Raw genomic sequence first — 23346 nt, 5'->3', positions numbered from 1 at the left:
GAGGCCACAACACAGTGTACTCATCACTTCCTTAAAGGAATAGATGATTGAAAGAAAGATTGGAGAGCTACTCCCAATACAGCAAATATTAGAAAACGATTGTGGTGTAAGTCACAAAGAATCTGATCGACAATTTGCCTGAACTTGCTGTTATAAGCCAAGGACAAGCTACAAAAAACACCTGTTCTGGGAGAGCCCTCAAGTTAAAAGGACAGTGGCAGTTAGTGAGTCACTCTACCATGAACACAGCTATTAGGAAAAAATAGGGACAAAATGGCTGCCAGGAAAATAAGTCTCTCCTCCCTGATGTACCCTGGAAAGACAGGAGAGGGCGAATGAAGGAATTCACTCCAGCTTTTTAGATACAAGGAATAATTATCCCCTGCAGTGAATATAAAACAGATCCCAATTTTCTGTTTTTTAAACTGGAGAATGCATCCTGTACCCCATCACCCCGCCCCTGTTCTCCTTGGGTCTGAATGCGCAGGCTGGTGAGGAGAAAATTGTGGCGTTTTACTCACTGACAGCGAAGGAGGGGGGCGGCGACTGGTGGGGGGCTATATCTTCACATAGCAATAAACAGTGCTGAAGTCCGCATTCAAGGACAAATTGCTGGATAACATGCAATAAGCTGGCCCCACGAATCTGCTTCTCTCTCTCTCGCTCCCTTTTACACACACACTGTCAAATTCTTATGCAAAGCACACACACACCCAGACAGTGTACAATGAACATGCCTTACATACATGCAGTACTTAACTTGGGCAGGAGTACCGGCATCTTAAATGTTCTAGCTACTACTTGAGCTCCTGTTCCTCTTATGGAATATTAGCTCAACAGTATCGTGGTGCTAAACAGAAACCGTACCTGTCCCCAAAATGAGCACAGACACCTATTTCAGTCCAAGTCAAGCACTGCATACATGGCAGCTGATATTGAAACACACACACACACACTGGATGTGGTGACTGATAGACCAGTCCACACCAGCTGGGCTCTCTTTGTGCTTCGGATGTGGTCTCCTAGCAACCAGTCACACCAGCTGTCAGTGTGCGGAATGGGAAGAGGAGGAACGGTGCAGGATCAGGGAGGGGCTGGCACTGCATCAAGACTCCCCCTACCATATCACCAGCAGCACATCGCCCTTGCTTCGCCTGCAGTCTGCAGCTAGCCTAGCCACCCCGCCTCGCCAGCTTCAGCACACAAAGAGAGCCCTAATACTACTCACATCGCAGTTTCATCACTCCAGAAGCGGAGGTGAACCCTACGTGTCTGTGCATTACAATGACCCTCAGGACTGGAGACATTCTGAGAAACAGACACAGTGTATAATAATACACTTTGATTAGGCTGGTGAACACATGGTTAGAGTGGCTTTGTTACTGCTACACACTACGGCATCTGAGAGCCATGTGGGTTTAAGAGCGTACTGCGTAATACACAGACCAAAGGCAAACGTGTGGGTTTCACACAAAGAAAAAACAGATGATATGGACAATCATATCACATCAAACTGTACATATGGCACATGCAATCATACAGCCAGCAATAAAATCAGTGTATGAAGTGCATCTTATTAAACATTCATAGCATGCAACAGCCAACAGATCCTAGAGATAGAGTTAGAGAGAGACAACAGATCCTAGAGATAGAGTTAGAGAGAGACAACAGATCCTAGAGATAGAGTTAGAGAGAGACAACAGATCCTAGAGATAGAGTTAGAGAGAGAGAACAGATCCTAGAGATAGAGTTAGAGAGAGACAACAGATCCTAGAGATAGAGTTAGAGAGAGACAACAGATCCTAGAGATAGAGTTAGAGAGAGAACAGATCCTAGAGATAGAGTTAGAGAGAGACAACAGATCCTAGAGATAGAGTTAGAGAGAGAGAGAACAGATCCTAGAGATAGAGTTAGAGAGAGAGAGAACAGATCCTAGAGATAGAGTTAGAGAGAGAGAACAGATCCTAGAGATAGAGTTAGAGAGAGACAACAGATCCTAGAGATAGAGTTAGAGAGAGAGAGAACAGATCCTAGAGATAGAGTTAGAGAGAGAGAGAACAGATCCTAGAGATAGAGTTAGAGAGAGAGAACAGATCCTAGAGATAGAGTTAGAGAGAGACAACAGATCCTAGAGATAGAGTTAGAGAGAGAGAGAACAGATCCTAGAGATAGAGTTAGAGAGAGAGACAACAGATCCTAGAGATAGAGTTAGAGAGAGACAACAGATCCTAGAGATAGAGTTAGAGAGAGACAACAGATCTGAGATTCAATCCAACAGAAGATCTAGTGCCTTTAAGCAGACAATGAACTTTTGACACCGTCTCTCATTTAGGAAAAACACCCCCATTTTGTATAAACGCTAAAGAGGTTTGGCATATTATTCCTGTACTTCTCATGCAGGTATGGCTGTGATGGTGCAGTATAACTGTGTAACTGACGGTTAGGGATGAAGACGGCCATGAAAATAAAATAACCGTCAAAACCGTTTAAACAATTCATTATTATTATCATTTTTTTATGTAGATAAAGCAATTATTTAGCTAACTTAGTCCGTCTGTCTTTTAAACTGTCTACATCTCCTCTTTCCAACTGTTGTTTGGTGCTCCAGCAGCTAATCCCACGGTGGTGAAGAGGCAGTATCCTGTCTATAGGCTATGCCACTTCAGTTTAAAAAAAGACTTTATTTTATACAATGCACATTTTCATTGCTTGCTAGTAAATACATGAATTGGTCTTCTCTTAAAAAAGGTTGATGTGTCTGACCATTCATGAATTATTCAACAGCAGTTGACTAGGTAGTTCTGGCTCTGAGTCTATCGTCTACGGTATGTCCATTCTGAGAGTTTCCTAAAGTAGCCTGTCAAACGCTCCCGTCATGTAAAAGGCCTATTTTCAGTAAAGGCCCTTTCTATAAAAGTCTATTATTTTTGTCAGAATCATTATAAATACGAGCACATTTGTTTATGACACCGTTCACGCCAACTGCGAAAATATCGTCCTGCCACAATCCCTCAATTATTTATTCAAAACAAGTTTATTGTGTGAATTGAATTAATACATTTCTCTCTGCCTGTTTTTTACATTTGCAATGCATCAGTGCAGCAAGGTATGAATTTAGCCAATGTGATCACATCACACCAGAGCTAGGCTACACGTGTCTATCACCATTCAAACTTTCCCACCAGTTGATTGTAGACTATTTTATAGCCATTCAGCAAGCAAGAGGATCGATCGATGCTTCTCTTCTCCAATAGGCCTAGGCCTATTAGTTTAAAAAAAGTTTCAAACTATATTGCTATTCGTTGTGTACCCGGAAAGTATTCAGACCCTTTGATTTTTTCCACAACTCTAGAGCTCTGTCAGAGTGACCATCGGGTTCTTGGTCACCTCGGTCACCTCGGGTACAGTCAGAATTTTTGGGACCCGTGAAGAACTCTACTTTGAACAACATATTGCCACAGAGAATGAGGTGACGTTATGCGAATTGTTCGGAAAAGTGGAGGGCAAAACGCATCGGACTTGGTGTGAATGGTTTAGTGCTTCAAAATCAGAAATCTATATTCTTTCAGTAATTCTTCTCCAATCTGATGTTTCTTCATTTGTAAACTAGACTAATACTTAGAGGTAACAATAACTTGAATACTAATGAAATGCTTCTGATAATAACAACGTGTAATGGTAATAGTGAAGTTGCAGAGAAAAGTAACGTGTTTATTTTGAGTCTGACATGCGCCAATCCCCCCTCCCAACGGTTATGACGGTGACCATGGGCTACGGTCATTGGCCTGGCCAATGACCGTAACCTCAAATTCCAAGACCGTCATAGCCCTACATCCAGGTTTTGTGAGTTTCAGTTTCCTGTTTGAGATCGCTCCAGGCTGGGTCAGTGAAATATGCTGATCAGACTTAATGTGAGACTGAATGTGAATATAAATCCTGGACAGTATTGTGTACACATACAAACACGCATGTGCGCATGCACAGACATATGTCCAGCATGTTTCCATCCATATTGATCCATAGCTGCCTTATATCTAAAACAAAATACACAACACTACCTAGGCTCAAAGTGACAGAAATCTTAAGGGGTTACTAGGAGACAGTGACCTGGGGCAGCCATGCAGTGAGCCTCTAGGGTGGGATATTAAAGTCGAATCAGCCTGCTATCTCCACACTGCAGCTCTGTCCTCCTCTAAAGCCTGCTGACTCACATCTGTCCATTACTAACAGGAATAATAATGAAGAAATAACAGAGACAGAGGGAGCACAATCCCTTTCTCCTCAATCAGCAGAACATAAAGCAGAGGAGATCTGACTTCCCCACAAAAGCAGAGGGGGGGGGGGGGGATTTCCTTAGTTAGTCTGCCGACCGTGGCCTCAGATGCATGTTTGATGACTGATACAATCAGAGTGGTCCAGACACAAGAGATTAGCAGTCAGTTTAACCATATCTGTAAACACTCAGCCTGGCTAGGACTGGGTCTATAGTACTGGAACCTAATTGAGCCTGGCCTCTTGCAGCACTGAGTGGTGTTGGACAGCCAGGAGAAGAGAAGAGGACATTCTAACGAACAGGGTCAGATGCATTATGACGGGGCAGAATTGTCTTTTGCTCCCAGCAAGGACATGAAATCAACGATGCCATCGTTAAAAAACGAAAAATGTCAGATTCCGCTCTACCACTGCCGACACCCTTTAGAAGGTGGGTGTAATGTCCTCTCTCTATGTCAGGTCATCAGGGTGGTTTGTGCCTCCTGACGTGTCCTCTGTGTGTCTCTGGGGCTGACCAGGCCAGGGCTGTGGCTGCCTGCTGAGGTAGAGGCACTTTAACCTCTCAGAGGAGCCCTCACACACTGTCATTACCTCCACTTCTACTACTCTATTGTACCGAAAACCTTTAAAGCTGCTTTAAGAGCCTACGGACAGCTGGCCCTTTGTCTTTACAGCTGCTAATTGCTGCACTTTGAGTGGCCTCCTGGCAGTGTAAATAGATTCATATGGATATTAGTCATTTAAATGTTCATATGCTTTATGGTGCATTACAACCCCTCATAACAAGGCAATGTTCTTTTCATGGTTGGGCTGTAGAGGTCTATTCTCTCTCATCTGAGTCATGAAGATCATGATGAAACAGCCAATTCACATATTATCAGTAACTAGCCTATATGGGTGTGTCCATTCCACTGCAGGTCTGGTAGAGAGCTGGGAGCCAAGGCAGCAAAAGAGTGGGTCTCCTGCCTCCCTCTGTCTGTCTTCCTTTCTGACTGAGTGATGGATGGATCGCTGTGGGACTTTCTGATGTCAGTCCAGCTCTCTGAAGAAGCGTCAGTCTTTGATCTGAGCCATCTGCACCGTTTCTGATGAAGTTTCCCACCTCAGCCAACTGGTAGGCTGCTTAGTCAGGTCAGGGAGGTGTGGGTATGTCTCAACAGACAAATGAGTTGCACCTTGTCAGTGAGTCGCCCCCGACCCATGGACTCAACTTCCTGGTGCTGGTGCTGCTGTGGAGCGGTTGGTTTCTCTACACAGCACCTAACAACCCAAAATGGGATGATCAACCTGCAGGAACACCATAAAGCTTGGCCCAGGCATACACCAGGTAACACCTCATTGTGGTAATAGGAAACGTCTTTGGGATGACAGCATGACTTCATCCTCTTCTTTGAATGATTTGAAATGACATCAGTATTTAAACATACTCTTTACTTATTCCAGCTTTTATCCTCTTATTCCAGTTTGCATGTTCCCTAGAGCCTCAATAGAAACTACCTTATAGGGACAGCAAAACAAACTATAGGGCATTGTCAGGCTGCCTCTCAATATCAACAGAGACAGAACTAAACACAAGAGACTTGTTAGGTATATTTTTGATTCATGTTTGTTTCAGATGTTTGTATAATGACTCCAGGTTAGTAGTGCTGAATGTGACCTTAGTCTGACATCTATCTGAGTCCAACTAACATTCTGGAGGTGAACTGGGCGTTGAGGTGTGCTAGTGTGAGTGACTGTGTGACCTACCTGCTTTCCGTCCAGTGTGTAGATCCTCTTGACCACTCCGCTCTCCAGCTTGATGGCCTCTGTGATGTCGGTGAGCACCTGTTCGAAGGAGTGCGCTGTCTTCTTGTTGAGCAGCACGCGGACGGCCTTCCTCGGCTTCACGCCACTCCGCATCACCGTCACCAGCTTGGGCCGAACAAACTCCTTACCCTCCCGGGCCTCGTTGGCCTGCTTGCTGGCCAGGCTCTGCAGGTTTTTCTGGCTGGCCGAGGCCTTCACGTTCACAGACCAGTTGGGGTTGACGTTCTTTGTGTAGTCGACCTTCTTGTAGACGTTCTCGGACGCACAGACATAGCTCTCTCCTGAGGGGGTGAGAGGAGAGACAAAGAGAGAACGTCGTAAGGAATATGAAATATTCAACTTTGTTTGATATAAACAAAAAAAAATCTAAAAACATTGGTTTCCAACTCCCTGAGGAAATATTTGCTTCAACAGGAACCCAACATCAGTACTATTGTAAGTAGAGGTGTGGAGTTAAAGCCTGTAGGATAACCAGCTCAGATGTCACATAGACCTTCTTGAGGGAGAAAATATCAACACATCTTCATGTAAACTATGCATCCCCACTACATCTGATCTAAATGCATGGATTCAAGATAAACTGAGGACAGAAAAACAGCCTTCTACTCAAACAGGACAATCTAGCTCTACCGAATCTCATAGTGTGTTGGCAAACTAGCAGTTATTTTCCCAGAAGTTTAAAAAAACGAGCCAGTGACGTGTGCTTCCACCCTGTCAGTAATTGCTATAGCATCTCCATGAACCTAATCCAAAGCATGGTGACCTGTGCACTGAACTCTCCCCCAATCATCAAACAGCAGGAGGAGACTGCTCTGTTAGAGATACGCCAGACAGTGATGGAATAGCAATCAAGAAAACTGACTACTAAAGAAAATGAACCCCAACGTGACGCTCCTTCTTTTTTCTCCCTCCCCCCATTCTCTCAAACACATACAGAACATACAATATTGTAATGTCATACCACTCCATGAGTACTCCTCCACCATGCTTTATTACAGCAATGTGAAGAGGGCGTTATTACACCTAAGCTGAAGCATTAGTCCATACTCATACTCTGGACTTCCTGTTACATCACTCACACTCCACCTGCACTCTAGGGTCACCTGCATCAACACACGGTGACAATGACGTGGTCCTCTTAGTGGGTGTATCAACTTCTTAACATCAGCTGATGGAATTACCTTAGATCCTAGGTGTGGTAATGCTCTCCAAGTTTTAAAAATACTGATTTTTTTATTTCACCTTTATTTAACTAGGTAGGCTAGTTGAGAACAAGTTCTCATATGCAACTGCGACCTGGCCAAGATAAAGCAAAGCAATTCGACGCATACAACAACACAGAGTTACACATGGAATGAACAAAACATACAGTCAATAATACAGTAGAACAAAAGAAAACAAAAAGTCTATATACAGTGAGTGCAAATGAGGTAAGTTAAGGCAATAAATAGGCCATGGTGGCGAAGTAATTACAATATAGCAATTAAACACTGGAATGGTAGATGAGCAGAAGATGAATGTGCAAGTAGAAATACTGGGGTGCAAAGGAGCAAGATAAATACATAAATACAGTATGGGGATGAGGAAGATAGATGGGCTGTTTACAGATGGGCTATGTACAGGTGCAGTGATCTGTGAGCTGCTCTGACAGCTGGTGCATAAAGTTAGTGAGGGAGATATGAGTCTCCAGTTTCTGAGATTTTTGCAGTTCGTTCCAGTCATTGGCAGCAGAGAACTGGATTTGACACACTGAACTCTGTCTGAGAAGTAGTTGGTGAACCAGGCGAGGCAATCATTTGAGAAACCAAGGCTGTCGAATCTACCAATAAGAATGTGGTGATTGACAGAGTCGAAAGCCTTGGCCAGGTCGATGAATATGGCTGCACAGTAATGTCTCTTATCGATGGCGGTTATGATGTCGTTTAGGACCTTGAGCGTGGCTGAGGTGCACCCATGACCAGCTCTGAAACCAGATTGCATAGTGGAGAAGGTACAGTGGGATTCGAAATGGTCGGTAATCTGTTTGTTAACTTGGCTTTCGAAGACCTTAGAAAGACAGGGTAGGATAGATATAGGTCTGTAGCAGTTTGGGTCTAGAGTGTCACCCCCTTTGAAGAGGGGGATGACCGCGGCAGCTTTCCAATCTTTGGGAATCTCAGACGATACGAAAGAGATGTTGAACAGGCTAGTAATAGGGGTTGCAACAATTTTGGCAGATAATTTTAGAAAGAGAGGGTCCAGATTGTCTAGCCCGGCTGATTTGTATGAGTCCAGGTTTTGCAGCTCTTTCAGAAAATCAGCTATCTAGATTTGGGTGAAGGAGAAATGGTGGGGTCATTGGCGGGTTGCTGTGGAGGGTGCCGGGCAGTTGACCGGGGTAGGGGTAGCCAGGTGGAAAGCATGGCCAGCCATAAAGAAATGCTTATTGAAATTCTCAATTATAGTGGATTTATCGGTGGTAACAGTGTTTCCTAGCCTCAGAGCAGTGGACAGCTGGGAGGAGGTGCTCTTATTCTCCATGGACTTTACAGTGTCCCAGAACTTTTTTGAGTTAGTACTACAGGATGCAAATTTCTGTTTGAAAAAGCTAGCCTTAGCTTTTCTAACTGCCTATGTATATTTGTTCCTAACTTCCCTGAAAAGTTGCATATCACGGGGGCTATTCAATGCTAATGCAGAACACCACAGGATGTTTTTGTGCTGGTCAAGGTCAGACAAGTCTGGAGTGAACCAAGGACTATATCTATTCCTAGTTCTACATTTTTTGAGTGGGGCATGCTTATTTAAAATGGTGAGGAAGGCACTTTTAAAGAATAGACAGGCATCATCTACTGACGGGATGAGGTCAATGTCATTCCAGGATACCCCGGCCAGGTCGATTAGAAAGGCCTGCTCGCAGAAGTGTTTTAGGGAGCGTTTGACAGTGATAACGGGTGGTCGTTTGGTCGCAGACCCATTACGGATGCAGGCAATGAGGCAGTGATCGCTGAGATCTTGATTGAAAACAGCAGAGGTGTATTTGGAGGGTGAGTTAGTTAGGATGACATCTATGAGGGTGCCCGTGTTTACAGATTTGGGGTTGTACCTGGTAGGTTCATTGATTATTTGTGTGGGATTGAGGGCGTCAAGCTTAGATTGTAGGATGGCCGGGGTGTTAAGCATGTCCCAGTTTAGGCCACCTAGTAGCACGAGCTCAGAAGATAGATGGGGGGCAATCAATTCACATATGGTATCGAGGGCACAGCTGGGGGCAGAGGGAGTTCTATAGCAAGCGGCAACAGTGAGAGACTTGTTTCTGGAAAGGTGCATTTTTAGAAGTAGAAGCTCGAATTGTTTGGGTACAGACTTGGATACTAATACAGAACTCTGCAGGCTATCTTTGCAGTAGATTGCAACACCGCCCCCTTTGGCAGTTCTATCTTGGCGGAAAATGTTATAGTTATCGATGGAGATTTCAGGGTTTTTAGTGGTTTTCCTAAGCCAGGATTCAGACACGGGTAAGACATCCGGGTTGGCAAAGTGTGCTAAAGCAGCGAGTAAAACAAACTTAGGGAGTAGGCTTCTAATGTTAACATGCATGAAACCAAGGCTTTTACGGTTACAGAAGTCAACAAATGAGAGCACCTGGGGAGTGGGAATGGAGCTAGGCACTGCAGGACCTGGATTAACCTCCACATCACCAGAGGAACAGAGGAGAAGTAGGATAAGGGTACGGCTAAAGGCTATACGAACTGGCCGTCTAGCACATTCGGAACAGAGAGTAAAAGGAGCAGGTTTCTGGGCACGATAGCATAGATTCAAGGCATAGTGTACAGACAAAGGTAAGTTAGGATGTGAGTACACTGGAGGTAAACCTAGGCATTGAGTAATGATGAGAGATATAGTCTCTAGAGACGTTTAAACCAAGTGATGTCATCGCATATGTAGGAGGTGGAACAACATGGTTGGTTAAGGCATATTGAGCAGGGCTAGAGGCTCTACAGTGAAATAAGACAGTAATCACTAACCAGGACAGTAATGGACGAGGCATATTGATATTAGAGAGAGGCATGCGTAGCCAAGTGAACATATGGGTCCAGTGAGTGGTTGGGCTGACTGGGGACACGGCGATTCAGACAGTTAGCAGGCCGATGCTAACAAGCTAACAGTTAGTAGGCCGGGACTAAACAAGCTAGCAGTTAGCAAACCGGGGCTGGCAAGCTAGCAGTTAATAAACCGGTGTTAGCAAGTTAGCCTTTGTGGGACGTCGCGATGGGGGTAAGTCTGTTTTTCCCTCTTCGTGTAGACGTCGATAGACCAGTCGTGGAATTAGTAGGGTTCCAAGTAGCTCTAGGTAGCTAGTAGTTAGCAGAATGGGCCTTCAACGGACGTTGCGCCTGAGGGGCCTGTTGGAATCCTCGGGCAGATTATGTCGGTATTCCAGTCGTAGAGGATCGGTGGGGTTCCATGCCCCGTACCGGCAGTAGAAGGGGTCCGGATATTGTAGCCCAGGAGTGGGCTTCGGTGGTAGCACAGGAGCCCTGGCCGGGCTAGCTTCAGGCTAATTGGTGCTGATCATGAAGACCTGTGCTTCTACTGTGACCTATAGGAGGAGGGTGGTTCTACTGTGACCTATAGGAGGAGGGTGGTTCTACTGTGACCTATAGGAAGAGGGTGGTTCTACTGTGGCCTGTAGGAGGAGGGTGGTTCTACTGTGACCTGTAGGAGGAGGGTGGTTCTACTGTGACCTATAGGAGGAGGGTGGTTCTACTGTGACCTATAGGAGGAGGGTGGTTCTACTGTGGCCTGTAGGACGAGGGTGGTTCTACTGTGACCTATAGGAGGAGGGTGGTTCTACTGTGACCTGTAGGAGGAGGGTGGTTCTACTGTGACCTATAGGAGGACGGTGGTTCTACTGTGGCCTGTAGGAGGAGGGTGGTTCTACTGTGACCTATAGGAGGAGGGTGGTTCTACTGTGGCCTGTAGGAGGAGGGTGGTTCTACTGTGACCTGTAGGAGGAGGGTGGTTCTACTGTGACCTGTAGGAGGAGGGTGGTTCTACTGTGACCTGAAGGAGGAGGGTGGTTCTACTGTGACCTATAGGAGGAGGGTGGTTCTACTGTGACCTATAGGAAGAGGGTGGTTCTACTGTGGCCTGTAGGAGGAGGGTGGTTCTACTGTGACCTGTAGGAGGAGGGTGGTTCTACTGTGGCCTGTAGGAGGAGGGTGGTTCTACTGTGGCCTGTAGGAGGAGGGTGGGTCTACTGTGACCTATAAGAGGAGGGTGGTTCTACTGTGACCTGTAGGAGGAGGGTGGTTCTACTGTGGCCTGTAGGAGGAGGGTGGTTCTACTGTGACCTGAAGGAGGAGGGTGGTTCTACTGTGACCTGAAGGAGGAGGGTGGTTCTACTGTGACCTGTAGGAGGAGGGTGGTTCTACTGTGACCTGAAGGAGGAGGGTGGTTCTACTGTGACCTGAAGGAGGAGGGTGGTTCTACTGTGACCTGTAGGAGGAGGGTGGTTCTACTGTGACCTGTAGGAGGAGGGTGGTTCTACTGTGACCTGTAGGAGGAGGGTGGTTCTACTGTGGCCTGTAGGAGGAGGGTGGTTCTACTGTGACCTGGAGGAGGAGGGTGGTTCTACTGTGACCTGTAGGAGGAGGGTGGTTCTACTGTGACCTGTAGGAGGAGGGTGGTTCTACTGTGACCTGTAGGAGGAGGGTGGTTCTACTGTGACCTATAGGAGGAGGGTGGTTCTACTGTGACCTGTAGGAGGAGGGTGGTTCTACTGTGGCCTGTAGGAGGAGGGTGGTTCTACTGTGACCTGTAGGTAGTGTACTGTAGGAAGAGCAGTAACGGGACCGGTCACTGTGGTTCAGGGGTTTCAGCACACCAGGGCCAGCTATAGGTCTTTTCTATAGACCAGTGACAGGATGACGTCTATACTGGCCTCCAGTTAAGAGAGTCAGGGATAAACATTTGATATACAGAGAGACTAGGTACATGAAAGGGGCTAGAAATTAGGTATAACTATTCAAACCACATGACCCTAAAGTGGAGAGGAGAAGCAAGCGTAATGTTTAGAGGCTGAAGAGAGGAGAGAAGAGGAGAAGAGACAGGACAGTCAGTGGATAGACTGATGATCCCTGTCACAGAGAGGAAGTGAACCAGAGAAAGATAGATGGAATCTGCAGGAGCGAGAGCTGGGAGACAAAACTCATCAGGCTGGTGATGAGAGCTAGCTAGGTGCTAGAGGAGCAATGACACACCAGAGGACAGGAAGACCAGAGGAGCAATGACACACCAGAGGACAGGAAGACCAGAGGAGCAATGGCACACCAGAGGACAGGAAGACCAGAACAACAATGACACACCAGAGGACAGGAAGACCAGAACAACAATGACACACCAGAGGACAGGAAGACCAGAACAACAATGACACACCAGAGGACAGGAAGACCAGAACAACAATGACACACCAGAGGACAGGAAGACCAGAGGAGCAATGACACACCAGAGGACAGGAAGACCAGAGGAGCAATGACACACCAGAGGACAGGAAGACCAGAGGAGCAATGACACACCAGAGGACAGGAAGACCAGAGGAGCAATGACACACCAGAGGACAGGAAGACCAGAACAACAATGAAACTATGACAAACCTTTACTTTTCTTTACTTTGAAAAGCAGTGGGCTTCTGCTTCCACATAGTCAGCCCTGAATTCCCCCAGATCTGCCTGTCAGTGGGTGTATGTGACAGGTCACATGGTTGATGGACAGAGCTCACTCTACATTTACATTTTACTAGATGCTCTTATCCAGAGCGACTTACAGGAGCCATTAGGGTTAAGTGCGTCGCACAAGGGCACCGACAGATCTGTCACGTAGTCAGCTAGGGGATTCAAACCAACAACCTTTCGGTTGCTGGTCCAATGCTCATAACCGCATGACTACTTGGCACCTCCTTCCTACTCATTATATTCTCTGCATTTGTTCCAGACGCCACACAGAGAATGCACTGTCATTGAGATGTGATCATAGCTACATAGCCTACTGTAGCATGTTCATCCCTGGAGAATGCACACAATTATTTACATGACTTTGCCTAAGCAAATTAATAAGTTAAGTCTAAAATGAGCTCTTTGTGCATCAAAACACTGTTATAATATAATATTCTATGTCTAGTCGAAATACTAATGTGAACTTCTACTAGAAGTCTTCCTACATGTGGTGCTCAAAATCATGATATGTTGTGTCATGAGATCCAACACCGTATCAGAGGTATATTTCTACACGTTTTTCCAATGGAAAGTGAATACATTACACGAGCACATAACGCTGCATCTGAAACTGTGGCTGTCCTGTGTGAAAGTGCAGAGACAGCAGAAACAGCTTTTCAAACAGTGTTATGACAGCATCTACCTAGAGTGCACTGCTTACTCACAGCACCTGGAAAGAATATATTTATCTCTCTCTTTCATCAGATCTAGCAGATTCAGTAGTAGAACGGTGGAGAACTGCCTGCCACCTCTCATTATTATAATTGAGCGAGTCTATAGAGTCAGCCAGTCCCACTAAGCCTTATGCCTGGGTGGACTGGCAGCTTGGGCTGAGATCCAGTTCTCTGACCCGTACAGTACCGTAAGGTCTAGAGGCCTGTAAGGTGGTGCGGCAGCTAACTCAGGCTAATACTGTATCATGTAAGCCTTCCTCTAAATGGTCTTCCGTAACGGGTATTTCGGCTGTTCGTGCACACGAAAGTCTACGCCCCTTCGTCTGTGATTGGTCAATGGTAGGGATTCTTCAATTAAGTGTTTGTTGTCATTCAACAATAGACGACTCATTTCCATGAGAAATACTGCACCAAACATCTTAGATAGATTGTGCGACTAAGATTTCCTCTGCAAAAAAAAACCGTCAAAACGAATGACAGATTTCTTGAGTTATCTTAGATTAATTCTGACCATTTTGAGGAAGTGTATACTGGCTACAGCGTCTCAAGATGGACAAACAGTACTATTGCCACTTTTCTCTCATTTTTCAAGCAATGGTATTTTAAGGGAGTATGCGAGCATACTCGTTCGGTTCTCCTTACCGGTTCGGCTGGCGCCCGAAGCATCCGGAAGCCTCCTTCAGCAGTCTGGGTTCATTTCCCTACATACACTGCACTGTTAGTGACCTAAATGAGAAAGAGGAGCAGCCAGCCACCCCCCTCTATCTGTTTTTCATAATACCCTCTATCTCTCCTCCATGTCTCTACCCATCTCTCCTCCATTTCCATATGTCCCTCCCTGGTCTCTCCATCATGTAGCCCAGACAGTCAGACACTGCAGTGTGGAGGCTCTCTCATGTAGGCAGAGAGAGCCAGAGAGATCCAGAGGACATCCCTCCCTGTGCCAATGCAGCATCAGACAAGGACAGTGGGGGATAATACAGCGCAGAGTTCATTATCCTCTGTAAGAGGAGGACCTGTCCTCTTCCCGCCACCACACACAAACTCTCGCTCTTGCACAAACACACACACACTCTCCCTGCTGTGCCATACACTGGTGTACCACACACACCTTCTTATGATGGGATAAAGGTCAGCCATTTTGGTCAGGGAGCTGGTAGAACATAGTTTGCTAGTGTTGTGATAAGACCGTGTAAAATAATACATTTGAAAAATGTATCTGCACTGTATGTTTGTTAGCTAGCTATCCAGACAATTATTTCATACATTTTTCAAATTAACTACCAATGTGTCAACTTTCCATTCAAACTATGCATTCAATTCCCACCCATACTGTCACGTCCTGACCCTAGTAAGATGTAATTTTCTATAGTAGAGTAGGGCAGGGCGTGACAGAGGGTGTTTTGTGCTAATCTATGTTTTCTATTTCTATGTTTAGGCTCTAGTTTGTCTATTTCTATGTTGGGATTGTTTGGGGTTGATCTCTAATTGGAGGCAGCTGATCCTCATTGCCTCTGATTAGAGATCATATTTAAGTAGGGGTTTTTCTTCCTGGGTTTTGTGGGTAGTTTTCTGTTTAGTGTAGTTCACCTGACGGAACTGTCGGTCGTTTTGTATAAAAGTATTTTCATTAAAAGGAAATATGAGCACTCTACACGCTGCGCCTTGGTCACCTTTATACGACCCATGTTACACATACACTGGCTGAAATCAGTTGATGATAGGACTTAGACAAGTTACAAGTACTGATATTGTATCATATAAAAGGACTCTCAGCTTTCCAAGAAAATAAACATTGAGATCTTTATGTTTGGATTTTTTTGGGGGGCTATTCATACAGAAAATGTGTATAAAACCCATAATAAACTTTTTATGATTATATGACAATATTTTAGGTTGACAAGTTTTCTATTATAGAATTTCTGATATATCACATCTTTGTTTAATTTTCCTGCATAAGTAAAAATCAGGAGTATGCATCTACTGCCATTCATTCCAATTAGACTGGTTTGGATTTCTCCCTGACCAATATGGCTGCCATTTTCACGCCATTCTGGAACGTTGAGGGTTTATGACATAGCCCCTAATCATTTTATAGGATCTCTAAAAAAACCGGCACATGGCAAATGTGTAGAAGTGCAAGTAATTAGCTTTAAAAATCCAAAATTCTCTCAGCCTGATTGCAAAATGTGTAGAATAGCATGAGATTATCTATGAAACTGCACATTTTTCTGATCTTGCGGGGGGGGGGGGGGGGGCGCAGTAGGTAGAGCATGGCATGTGCAATACCAGGGTTGTGGGTTCGATTCCCACGGGGGACCAGTATGGAAACATTTATGCATTCACTACTGTAAGTTGCTCTGCATAAGAGCATCTGCTAAATGACAAAACAGTAAATGTAAAATGAAACTGCAGTATGCCACTAGTGCCATACATTGTCTCCACCTGGCCCGCCTCAGCCGCCCCACACAACATACAACCACTCCCTCAAGGCCCCTCTCTTTCCTAGGCAGTAAACAAGAGATGATCACCTCATTTTGATCAAATTATGCCAGGGTTTATCTCTTTGTATCATTTGTATAATCCCATCCCCTTTCACCCACCCCCTTCCCTAGAAACACCCCCTGAAGGGCTTCCAAGCTTTTTGGAAAATACATGTGCCACACACTGGAATGAATTGGCATGTTGTTTTGTGTTGCTGTTCATTGGTGTCAGCAGAAAGACAAGACATAATGTGTCAGTAGGAAAGAGGGAGGATATCCAGGGAAGTGAACAGCACAATTAGCCAGGGGTGTTGAGTGTAATTGAAAAACTCTGCCTCCAGGGCAGATGGCGTTGAGGGAGAGTCTTAATCAACACTGGCAGAGGACACTGAATTCCCGGGTCATACGAGTCGAGAGGAAGAGGTAAGTAATTGCATCAGAGTGAAGTGTATATGGTTACAGGGTTTTCTTACTCTGAGGGGTGTGGTCTCAAGGTAATGAACCCAAAGGTAGAGTACATTTACTGGCAAGCTGTATTTCAAATAGCATAGTGTAATGAACTGCTGTATAGTGAAACTACAAGAATTCTTTTATTGCCTTCTACATTCCTTCACTTTCACTACATGGCCCTTCACACCCTTTTTCATTTGTCCTTGCTTTTTTTCTCTTTGGTTGTAGTCCAAACACGCAGGCTCTCTTTTTTTCCTCAAGTCATCCCTTTTAACAACCATAGATTATTTCCCAGCTGGCAACATAACATAATCTAAAACGTTTTAGAACGCTAAGTAGCAGTACGCTCTATTTATATTCAATTAATAGGCCCCAATATGATCTATTTCTCTTGGCAGGCAGCAACAGTTCTTCTCCCCTATACAGGGAACCAGCTGGTGTCTGGAGAGAGAGAGGAAGCTCAGCTCCACCTACCTGTCAGCCTCCTCAGACTGTGAATCACTTCATTCCCAGGAGAGCCTGTTTTTATATAGTTACAGACCCACTTCCGCCTTATTTTTCGCCTTTCTAACAAGAAGGAATAGAGTTGCAAAGCTACTGGTAATTTACCAAATTTACCTGAGTATTCTGTAACTTAAGTAATCTATGGCAACTTTGGTCATTTATACTTGAATAACTTTAAAAATATATATTTTTTCTATATCTGTGTCCCTATTGTCCATGAGTTTCTAGTGGATAAATCATATGATTCAAGAGAAAATAGCCTAATTAATGAAAACAATTATAGAATCAACAAATGCATTATTTTTTATGAATTCTGCAACTCAACTATGGACTTTTTTTTCACAACTGCCACCAGTTTGGCGCCAAAACATTTCCAAAGACATACTGACATAGTCAAATAAATGTGTGTAAAAATATATACTGTATATATATGCTGAAACCTGTCACGGTTGTCGTAGGATGAAGGAGCGGACCAAAGCGCAGCGTGTGTATCGTTCCACATTTTCTTTATTAAACTGTGAAACTATGCAATACATACAAATAAACTGAAAATAACAAAACAACAAACCGTGACGAAGAGTTACAACAGACACTTACTCAAAAACATTCTCCCACAAACCCAGGTGGAAAAAACAACTACTTAAGTATGATCTCCATTTAGAGACCACCATGACCAGCTGCCTCTAATTGGAGATCATCCCAAAAAAGCCCAACATAGAAATACAAAAACTAGAACATAACATAGAAAATCTAAACTAGAAAAAACCCTTGTCACGCCCTGACCTACTCTACCATAGAAAAGAACAGCTTTCTATGGTCAGGACGTGACACCTTCGCCCTTGAGCAAGTCATTGCTCCTGTGAGTCACTCGGGATAAGAGCATCTGCTAAATTACTCAAATAAAAATGTAATTAAAAATAATATTAAACACCAATGGTAATCATTGGTGTTTATTTAGGAGAATGTTTTACAGCTTTGTCATTCAAATTTTTATTTTCAAATCCTCTTATTTTATATATTTTACATGCAGTAAGGCAACACAGAGGGACAGAGATAATTACAGACACGTGTGAATCTGAAGTACCCAAAAATGCCACTAGATATCACTTGATGAAATTCCAAACCCTGAAAGTTACCAGAATTCTGTTAGTTTACTGGTAGACTTTGATAGTTCCCACTAATATAACCCCCCTTAGCAACCTTAAGAAGGAATAACTCTGTTATATTAATACCCCCCTCAACAGTAGTAGTAAGAGATGTACAGGAGGGGGCTGAGCATGCACCCCTGGGAGGCCCCCCCGTGTTGAGGGCCACCGTGGCTGAGGTGTTATTGACTCCTCTCACCACCCGAGGTCTGCCTGTCAGGAAGTCCAGGATCCAGTTGCAGAGGGAGGTGCTTATACCCAGGTCCTTAAGCAGTGTCAAGCTTGGAGTGGACTGTTGTGTTGAATGCTGAGCTGTAGTCGATTAACAGCATTCTCACATAGGTGTTCCTCTTGTCCAGGTGGGATAGGGCAGTTTGTAGAGCATCCAGCAGTCTCCATGATATTCTGCTTCAGAGAGATTGGCTGAGCTGGCTGGAAGACTCCCGTATGGATAATTATGAAGAGTCTGAGACTCAGCGATCACATCAAAGGTGGGGGAGTCCCCCTAATGAGGGAAGGAGACATCACGCCAAGGAGAGGGGCCGAGACCCCGTCTGTCGGCTCATCAAACAGAATGCTGCCTGTGCTCCAGCCTCCAGGCAGATGGATGGATGGTTCCACTGGGACAACAGGCTCCGTTTAGAAACCATTTCCTAATTCCTGGATGCAGACGCAGCGATTACAGCTTTGGATCCTGCCAAGCACTCATTGCAATGCTCTCTCTCCCTCCACTTATGAGCGGAGAATTCCACATGTACATTCCAGTGAGAGTCACTGACTGGATAAAAACCTCAGTGAGAATCTCTAATAATAGTGTAGGGTTTCACACAATGACAGCAACAGACTACCACTACACCATGCATATCAATGAGAGGAGGAAGACAGAATTGTGAAAACTGTTTCACTATCCGTGTCCACCCTACTGACTATGATGATCATGAGGACAGTAGTATGCATCATTATCACAATCCATCAACCTTTAAAAAGACCCACAGAGCACTAAAGCAGTCAGTAAAGTGGTGGAACAGTGGTGGTAAAGTGGTGGAACAGCGGTGGTAAAGTGAAGGAACAGCGGTGGTAAAGTGAAGGAACAGGGTGATAACGTGAAGGAACAGCGGTGGTAAAGTGAAGGAACAGCAGTGGTAAAGTGAAGGAACAGCGGTGGTAACGTGAAGGAACAGCGGTGGTAACGTGAAGGAACAGCGGTGGTAAAGTGAAGGAACAGCGGTGGTAAAGTGAAGGAACAGCGGTGGTAAAGTGAAGGAACAGCGGTGGCAAAGTGAAGGAACAGCGGTGGCAAAGTGAAGGAACAGCGGTGGCAAAGTGAAGGAACAGCGGTGGTAAAGTGAAGGAACAGCGGTGGTAACGTGAAGGAACAGCGGTGGTAAAGTGAAGGAACAGCAGTGGTAAAGTGAAGGAACAGCGGTGGTAAAGTGAAGGAACAGCAGTGGTAAAGTGAAGGAACAGCGGTGGTAAAGTGAAGGAACAGCGGTGGTAAAGTGAAGGAACAGCGGTGGTAACGTGAAGGAACAGCGGTGGTAAAGTGAAGGAACAGCGGTGGTAAAGTGAAGGAACAGCAGTGGCAAAGTGAAGGAACAGCGGTGGTAAAGTGAAGGAACAGGGTGATAACGTGAAGGAACAGCGGTGGTAAAGTGAAGGAACAGTGGTGGTAAAGTGAAGGAACAGCGGTGGTAAAGTGAAGGAACAGCAGTGGTAAAGTGAAGGAACAGCAGTGGTAAAGTGAAGGAACAGGGTGAAGGAACAGCGGTGGTAAAGTGAAGGAACAGCAGTGGTAAAGTGAAGGAACAGCGGTGGTAAAGTGAAGGAACAGCGGTGGTAAAGTGAAGGATCAGCGGTGGTAACGTGAAGGAACAGCGGTGGTAACGTGAAGGAACAGCGGTGGTAAAGTGAAGGAACAGCGGTGATAAAGTGACGGAACAGCGGTGGTAAAGTGAAGGAACAGCGGTGGTAAAGTGAAGGAACAGCGGTGGTAAAGTGAAGGAACAGCGGTGGTAAAGTGAAGGAACAGGGTGATAACGTGAAGGAACAGCAGTGGTAAAGTGAAGGAACAGCGGTGGTAAAGTGAAGGAACAGCGGTGGTAAAGTGAAGGAACAGCGGTGATAAAGTGAAGGAACAGCGGTGATAAAGTGAAGGAACAGCGGTGATAAAGTGAAGGAACAGCGGTGGTAAAGTGAAGGAACAGCGGTGGTAAAGTGAAGGAACAGCGGTGGTAAAGTGAAGGAACAGCGGTGGTAAAGTGAAGGAACAGCGGTGATAAAGTGAAGGAACAGCGGTGGTAAAGTGAAGGAACAGCGGTGGTAAAGTGAAGGAACAGCGGTGATAAAGTGACGGAACAGCGGTGGTAAAGTGAAGGAACAGCGGTGGTAAAGTGAAGGATCAGCGGTGGTAACGTGAAGGAACAGCGGTGGTAAAGTGAAGGAACAGCGGTGGTAAAGTGAAGGAACAGCGGTGGTAAAGTGACGGAACAGCGGTGGTAAAGTGAAGGAACAGCGGTGGTAAAGTGAAGGAACAGCGGTGATAAAGTGAAGGAACAGCGGTGGTAAAGTGAAGGAACAGCGGTGGTAAAGTGAAGGAACAGCGGTGGCAAAGTGAAGGAACAGTGGTGGTAACATTTTAAACCAGCACAGAGGTCTTCTACCACAACCTCAACTCCTCATATTAGGAGAGTTAATCTAGATCAGGGTTTCCTAAACTATGGCTTGGGAACCAAAGTGGCCCTGGGCATGTGAGCGGAGGGTCGCGAATTATGAGTAAACATTTCTAATTTCAGACTAGTTCTTAATTTGGGTCGTTTGAGGACAGTACATTTCTCACTTGGGTCTGGAGCTGAAAAAGTTGAAGAACCTCCGGTCTAGATGACATTCTGATGCTATCATAGGTCTGCTGAGACTGCTGCTCGCTGGCTCCTGAGGCGCTGACTGAATCACTGCTAATGAATTATTGAGATTTAACAGCATGACTGAAGTGACTGTACTTCTGCTGCTCAACAAGTACCAGCTTTTAGCAGAGTGGCTCCAGAGTCTCTGGAGGACACTGTGTAAACTAGCATAGTACACCGACCCACTGCTCCATCACCCTGTAAACCATCAGACAATCCTATTTAATATGCAGAGATTACAGCCAGACTAGACCAGCCAGACTAGACTCATCATGTCAGAGCAGAAGACGTTCACGCCTCTCGTTATTCCCGTGTTACAGGTGAAGACAGACAGAGCTGGTGATGGCCATCAGAATACCGCTGTGTATCCTTTCCTAATCACATTAACAGAACTTACAATGATAGGGGTCACCTAAGGAGGAAACTATGCACAAACACCCCCACTCCCTACCACCCAACCCCCTGTGATCTCAACTTCCTCCATAATGACCCCCACTCCCTACCGCCCAACCCCCCTGTGATCTCAACTTCCTCCATAATGACCCCCACTCCCTACCGCCCAACCCCCCTGTGATCTCAACTTCCTCCATAATGACCCCCACTCCCTACCACCCAACCCCCCTGTGATCTCAACTTTATCCATAATGACCCCCACTCCCTACCGCCCAACCCCCCTGTGATCCCAAATTCCTCCATTATGACCCCCACTCCCTACCACCCAACCCCCCTGTGATCTCAACTTCCTCCATAATGACCCCCACTCCCTACCGCCCAACCCCCCTGTGATCTCAACTTCCTCCATAATGACCCCCACTCCCTACCGCCCAACCCCCCTGTGATCTCAACTTCCTCCATTATGACCCCCACTCCCTACCACCCAACCCCCCTGTGACCTCACCTTCCTCCATAATGACCCCCACTCCCTACCACCCAACCCCCCTGTGATCTCAACTTTATCCATAATGACCCCCACTCCCTACCGCCCAACCCCCCTGTGATCTCAACTTTATCCATAATGACCCCCACTCCCTACCACCCAACCCCCCTGTAATCTCAACTTTATCCATAATGACCCCCACTCCCTACCACCCAACCCCCCTGATCTCAACTTTATCCATAATGACCCCCACTCCCTACCACCCAACCCCCCTGTGACCTCACCTTTATCCATAATGAACCCCACTCCCTACCACCCAACCCCTGTGAGCTCACCTTTATCCATAATGACCCCCACTCCCTACCACCCAACCCCCCTGATCTCAACTTTATCCATAATGACCCCCACTCCCTACCACCCAACCCCCCTGTGACCTCACCTTTATCCATAATGAACCCCACTCCCTACCACCCAACCCCTGTGAGCTCACCTTCCTCTATAATGACCCCCACTCTCTACCACCTGTGAGCTCACCTTCCTCCACAATGACCCCCACTCCCTACCACCCGACTTCCCTGTGAGCTCACCTTCCTCCATAATGACCCCCACTCCCTACCGCCCAACCCCCGTGAGCTCACCTTCCTCCATAATGACCCCCACTCCCTACCACCCAACCCCCGTGAGCTCACCTTCCTCCATAATGACCCCCACTCCCTACCGCCCAACCCCCCTGTGAGCTCACCTTCCTCCATAATGACCCCCACTCCCTACCACCCAACCCCTGTGAGCTCACCTTCCTCCATAATGACCCCCACTCCCTACCACCCAACCCCTGTGAGCTCACCTTCCTCTATAATGACCCCCACTCCCTACCACCCAACCCCTGTGAGCTCATCTTCCTCCATAATGACCCCCACTCCCTACCACCCAACCCCTGTGAGCTCACCTTCCTCCATAATGACCCCCACTCCCTACCGCCCAACCCCCCTGTGAGCTCACCTTCCTCCATAATGACCCCTACTCCCTACCACCCAACCCCTGTGAGCTCACCTTCCTCCATAATGACCCCCACTCCCTACCACCCAACCCCTGTGAGCTCACCTTCCTCCATAATGACCCCCACTCCCTACCACCCAACTCCTGTGAGCTCACCTTCCTCCATAATGACCCCCACTCCCTACCACCCAACCCCTGTGAGCTCACCTTCCTCCATAATGACCCCCACTCCCTACCACCCAACCCCTGTGAGCTCACCTTCCTCCATAATGACCCCCACTCCCTACCACCCAACCCCTGTGAGCTCACCTTCCTCCACAATGACCCCCCACTCCCTACCACCCAACCCCTGTGAGCTCACCTTCCTCCATAATGACCCCCACTCCCTACTTGGGCTGTTGCAGTGACAGTATTACTGCCACACTGGCAGTCATGAGTCATGACCGCAGTAAAATTCTACATGACTGTTGAGTCACGATAATCT

The 23346-nt window shown here is 46.1% G+C and overlaps 1 protein-coding gene across 1 annotated transcript in view; it reads right to left on the bottom strand.

Moving 5' to 3' along the window:
• LOC115204332 (neuronal migration protein doublecortin) overlaps positions 1–23346 on the bottom strand; it is a 101531-nt gene that overhangs the window by 58499 nt on the left and 19686 nt on the right. Inside the window, exon 3 of the mRNA XM_029769825.1 lies at positions 6019–6359. Within this exon, the coding sequence (XP_029625685.1) occupies positions 6019–6359 (341 nt within the window). The remainder of the gene's footprint in view (positions 1–6018; positions 6360–23346) is intronic.

Source organism: Salmo trutta, chromosome 12, assembly GCF_901001165.1.
Source record: "Salmo trutta chromosome 12, fSalTru1.1, whole genome shotgun sequence".
Classification (NCBI taxonomy): domain Eukaryota; kingdom Metazoa; phylum Chordata; class Actinopteri; order Salmoniformes; family Salmonidae; genus Salmo; species Salmo trutta.
Note: the sequence above shows the minus strand (reverse complement) of the source record. Positions and strands in the feature narration are given on the sequence as shown.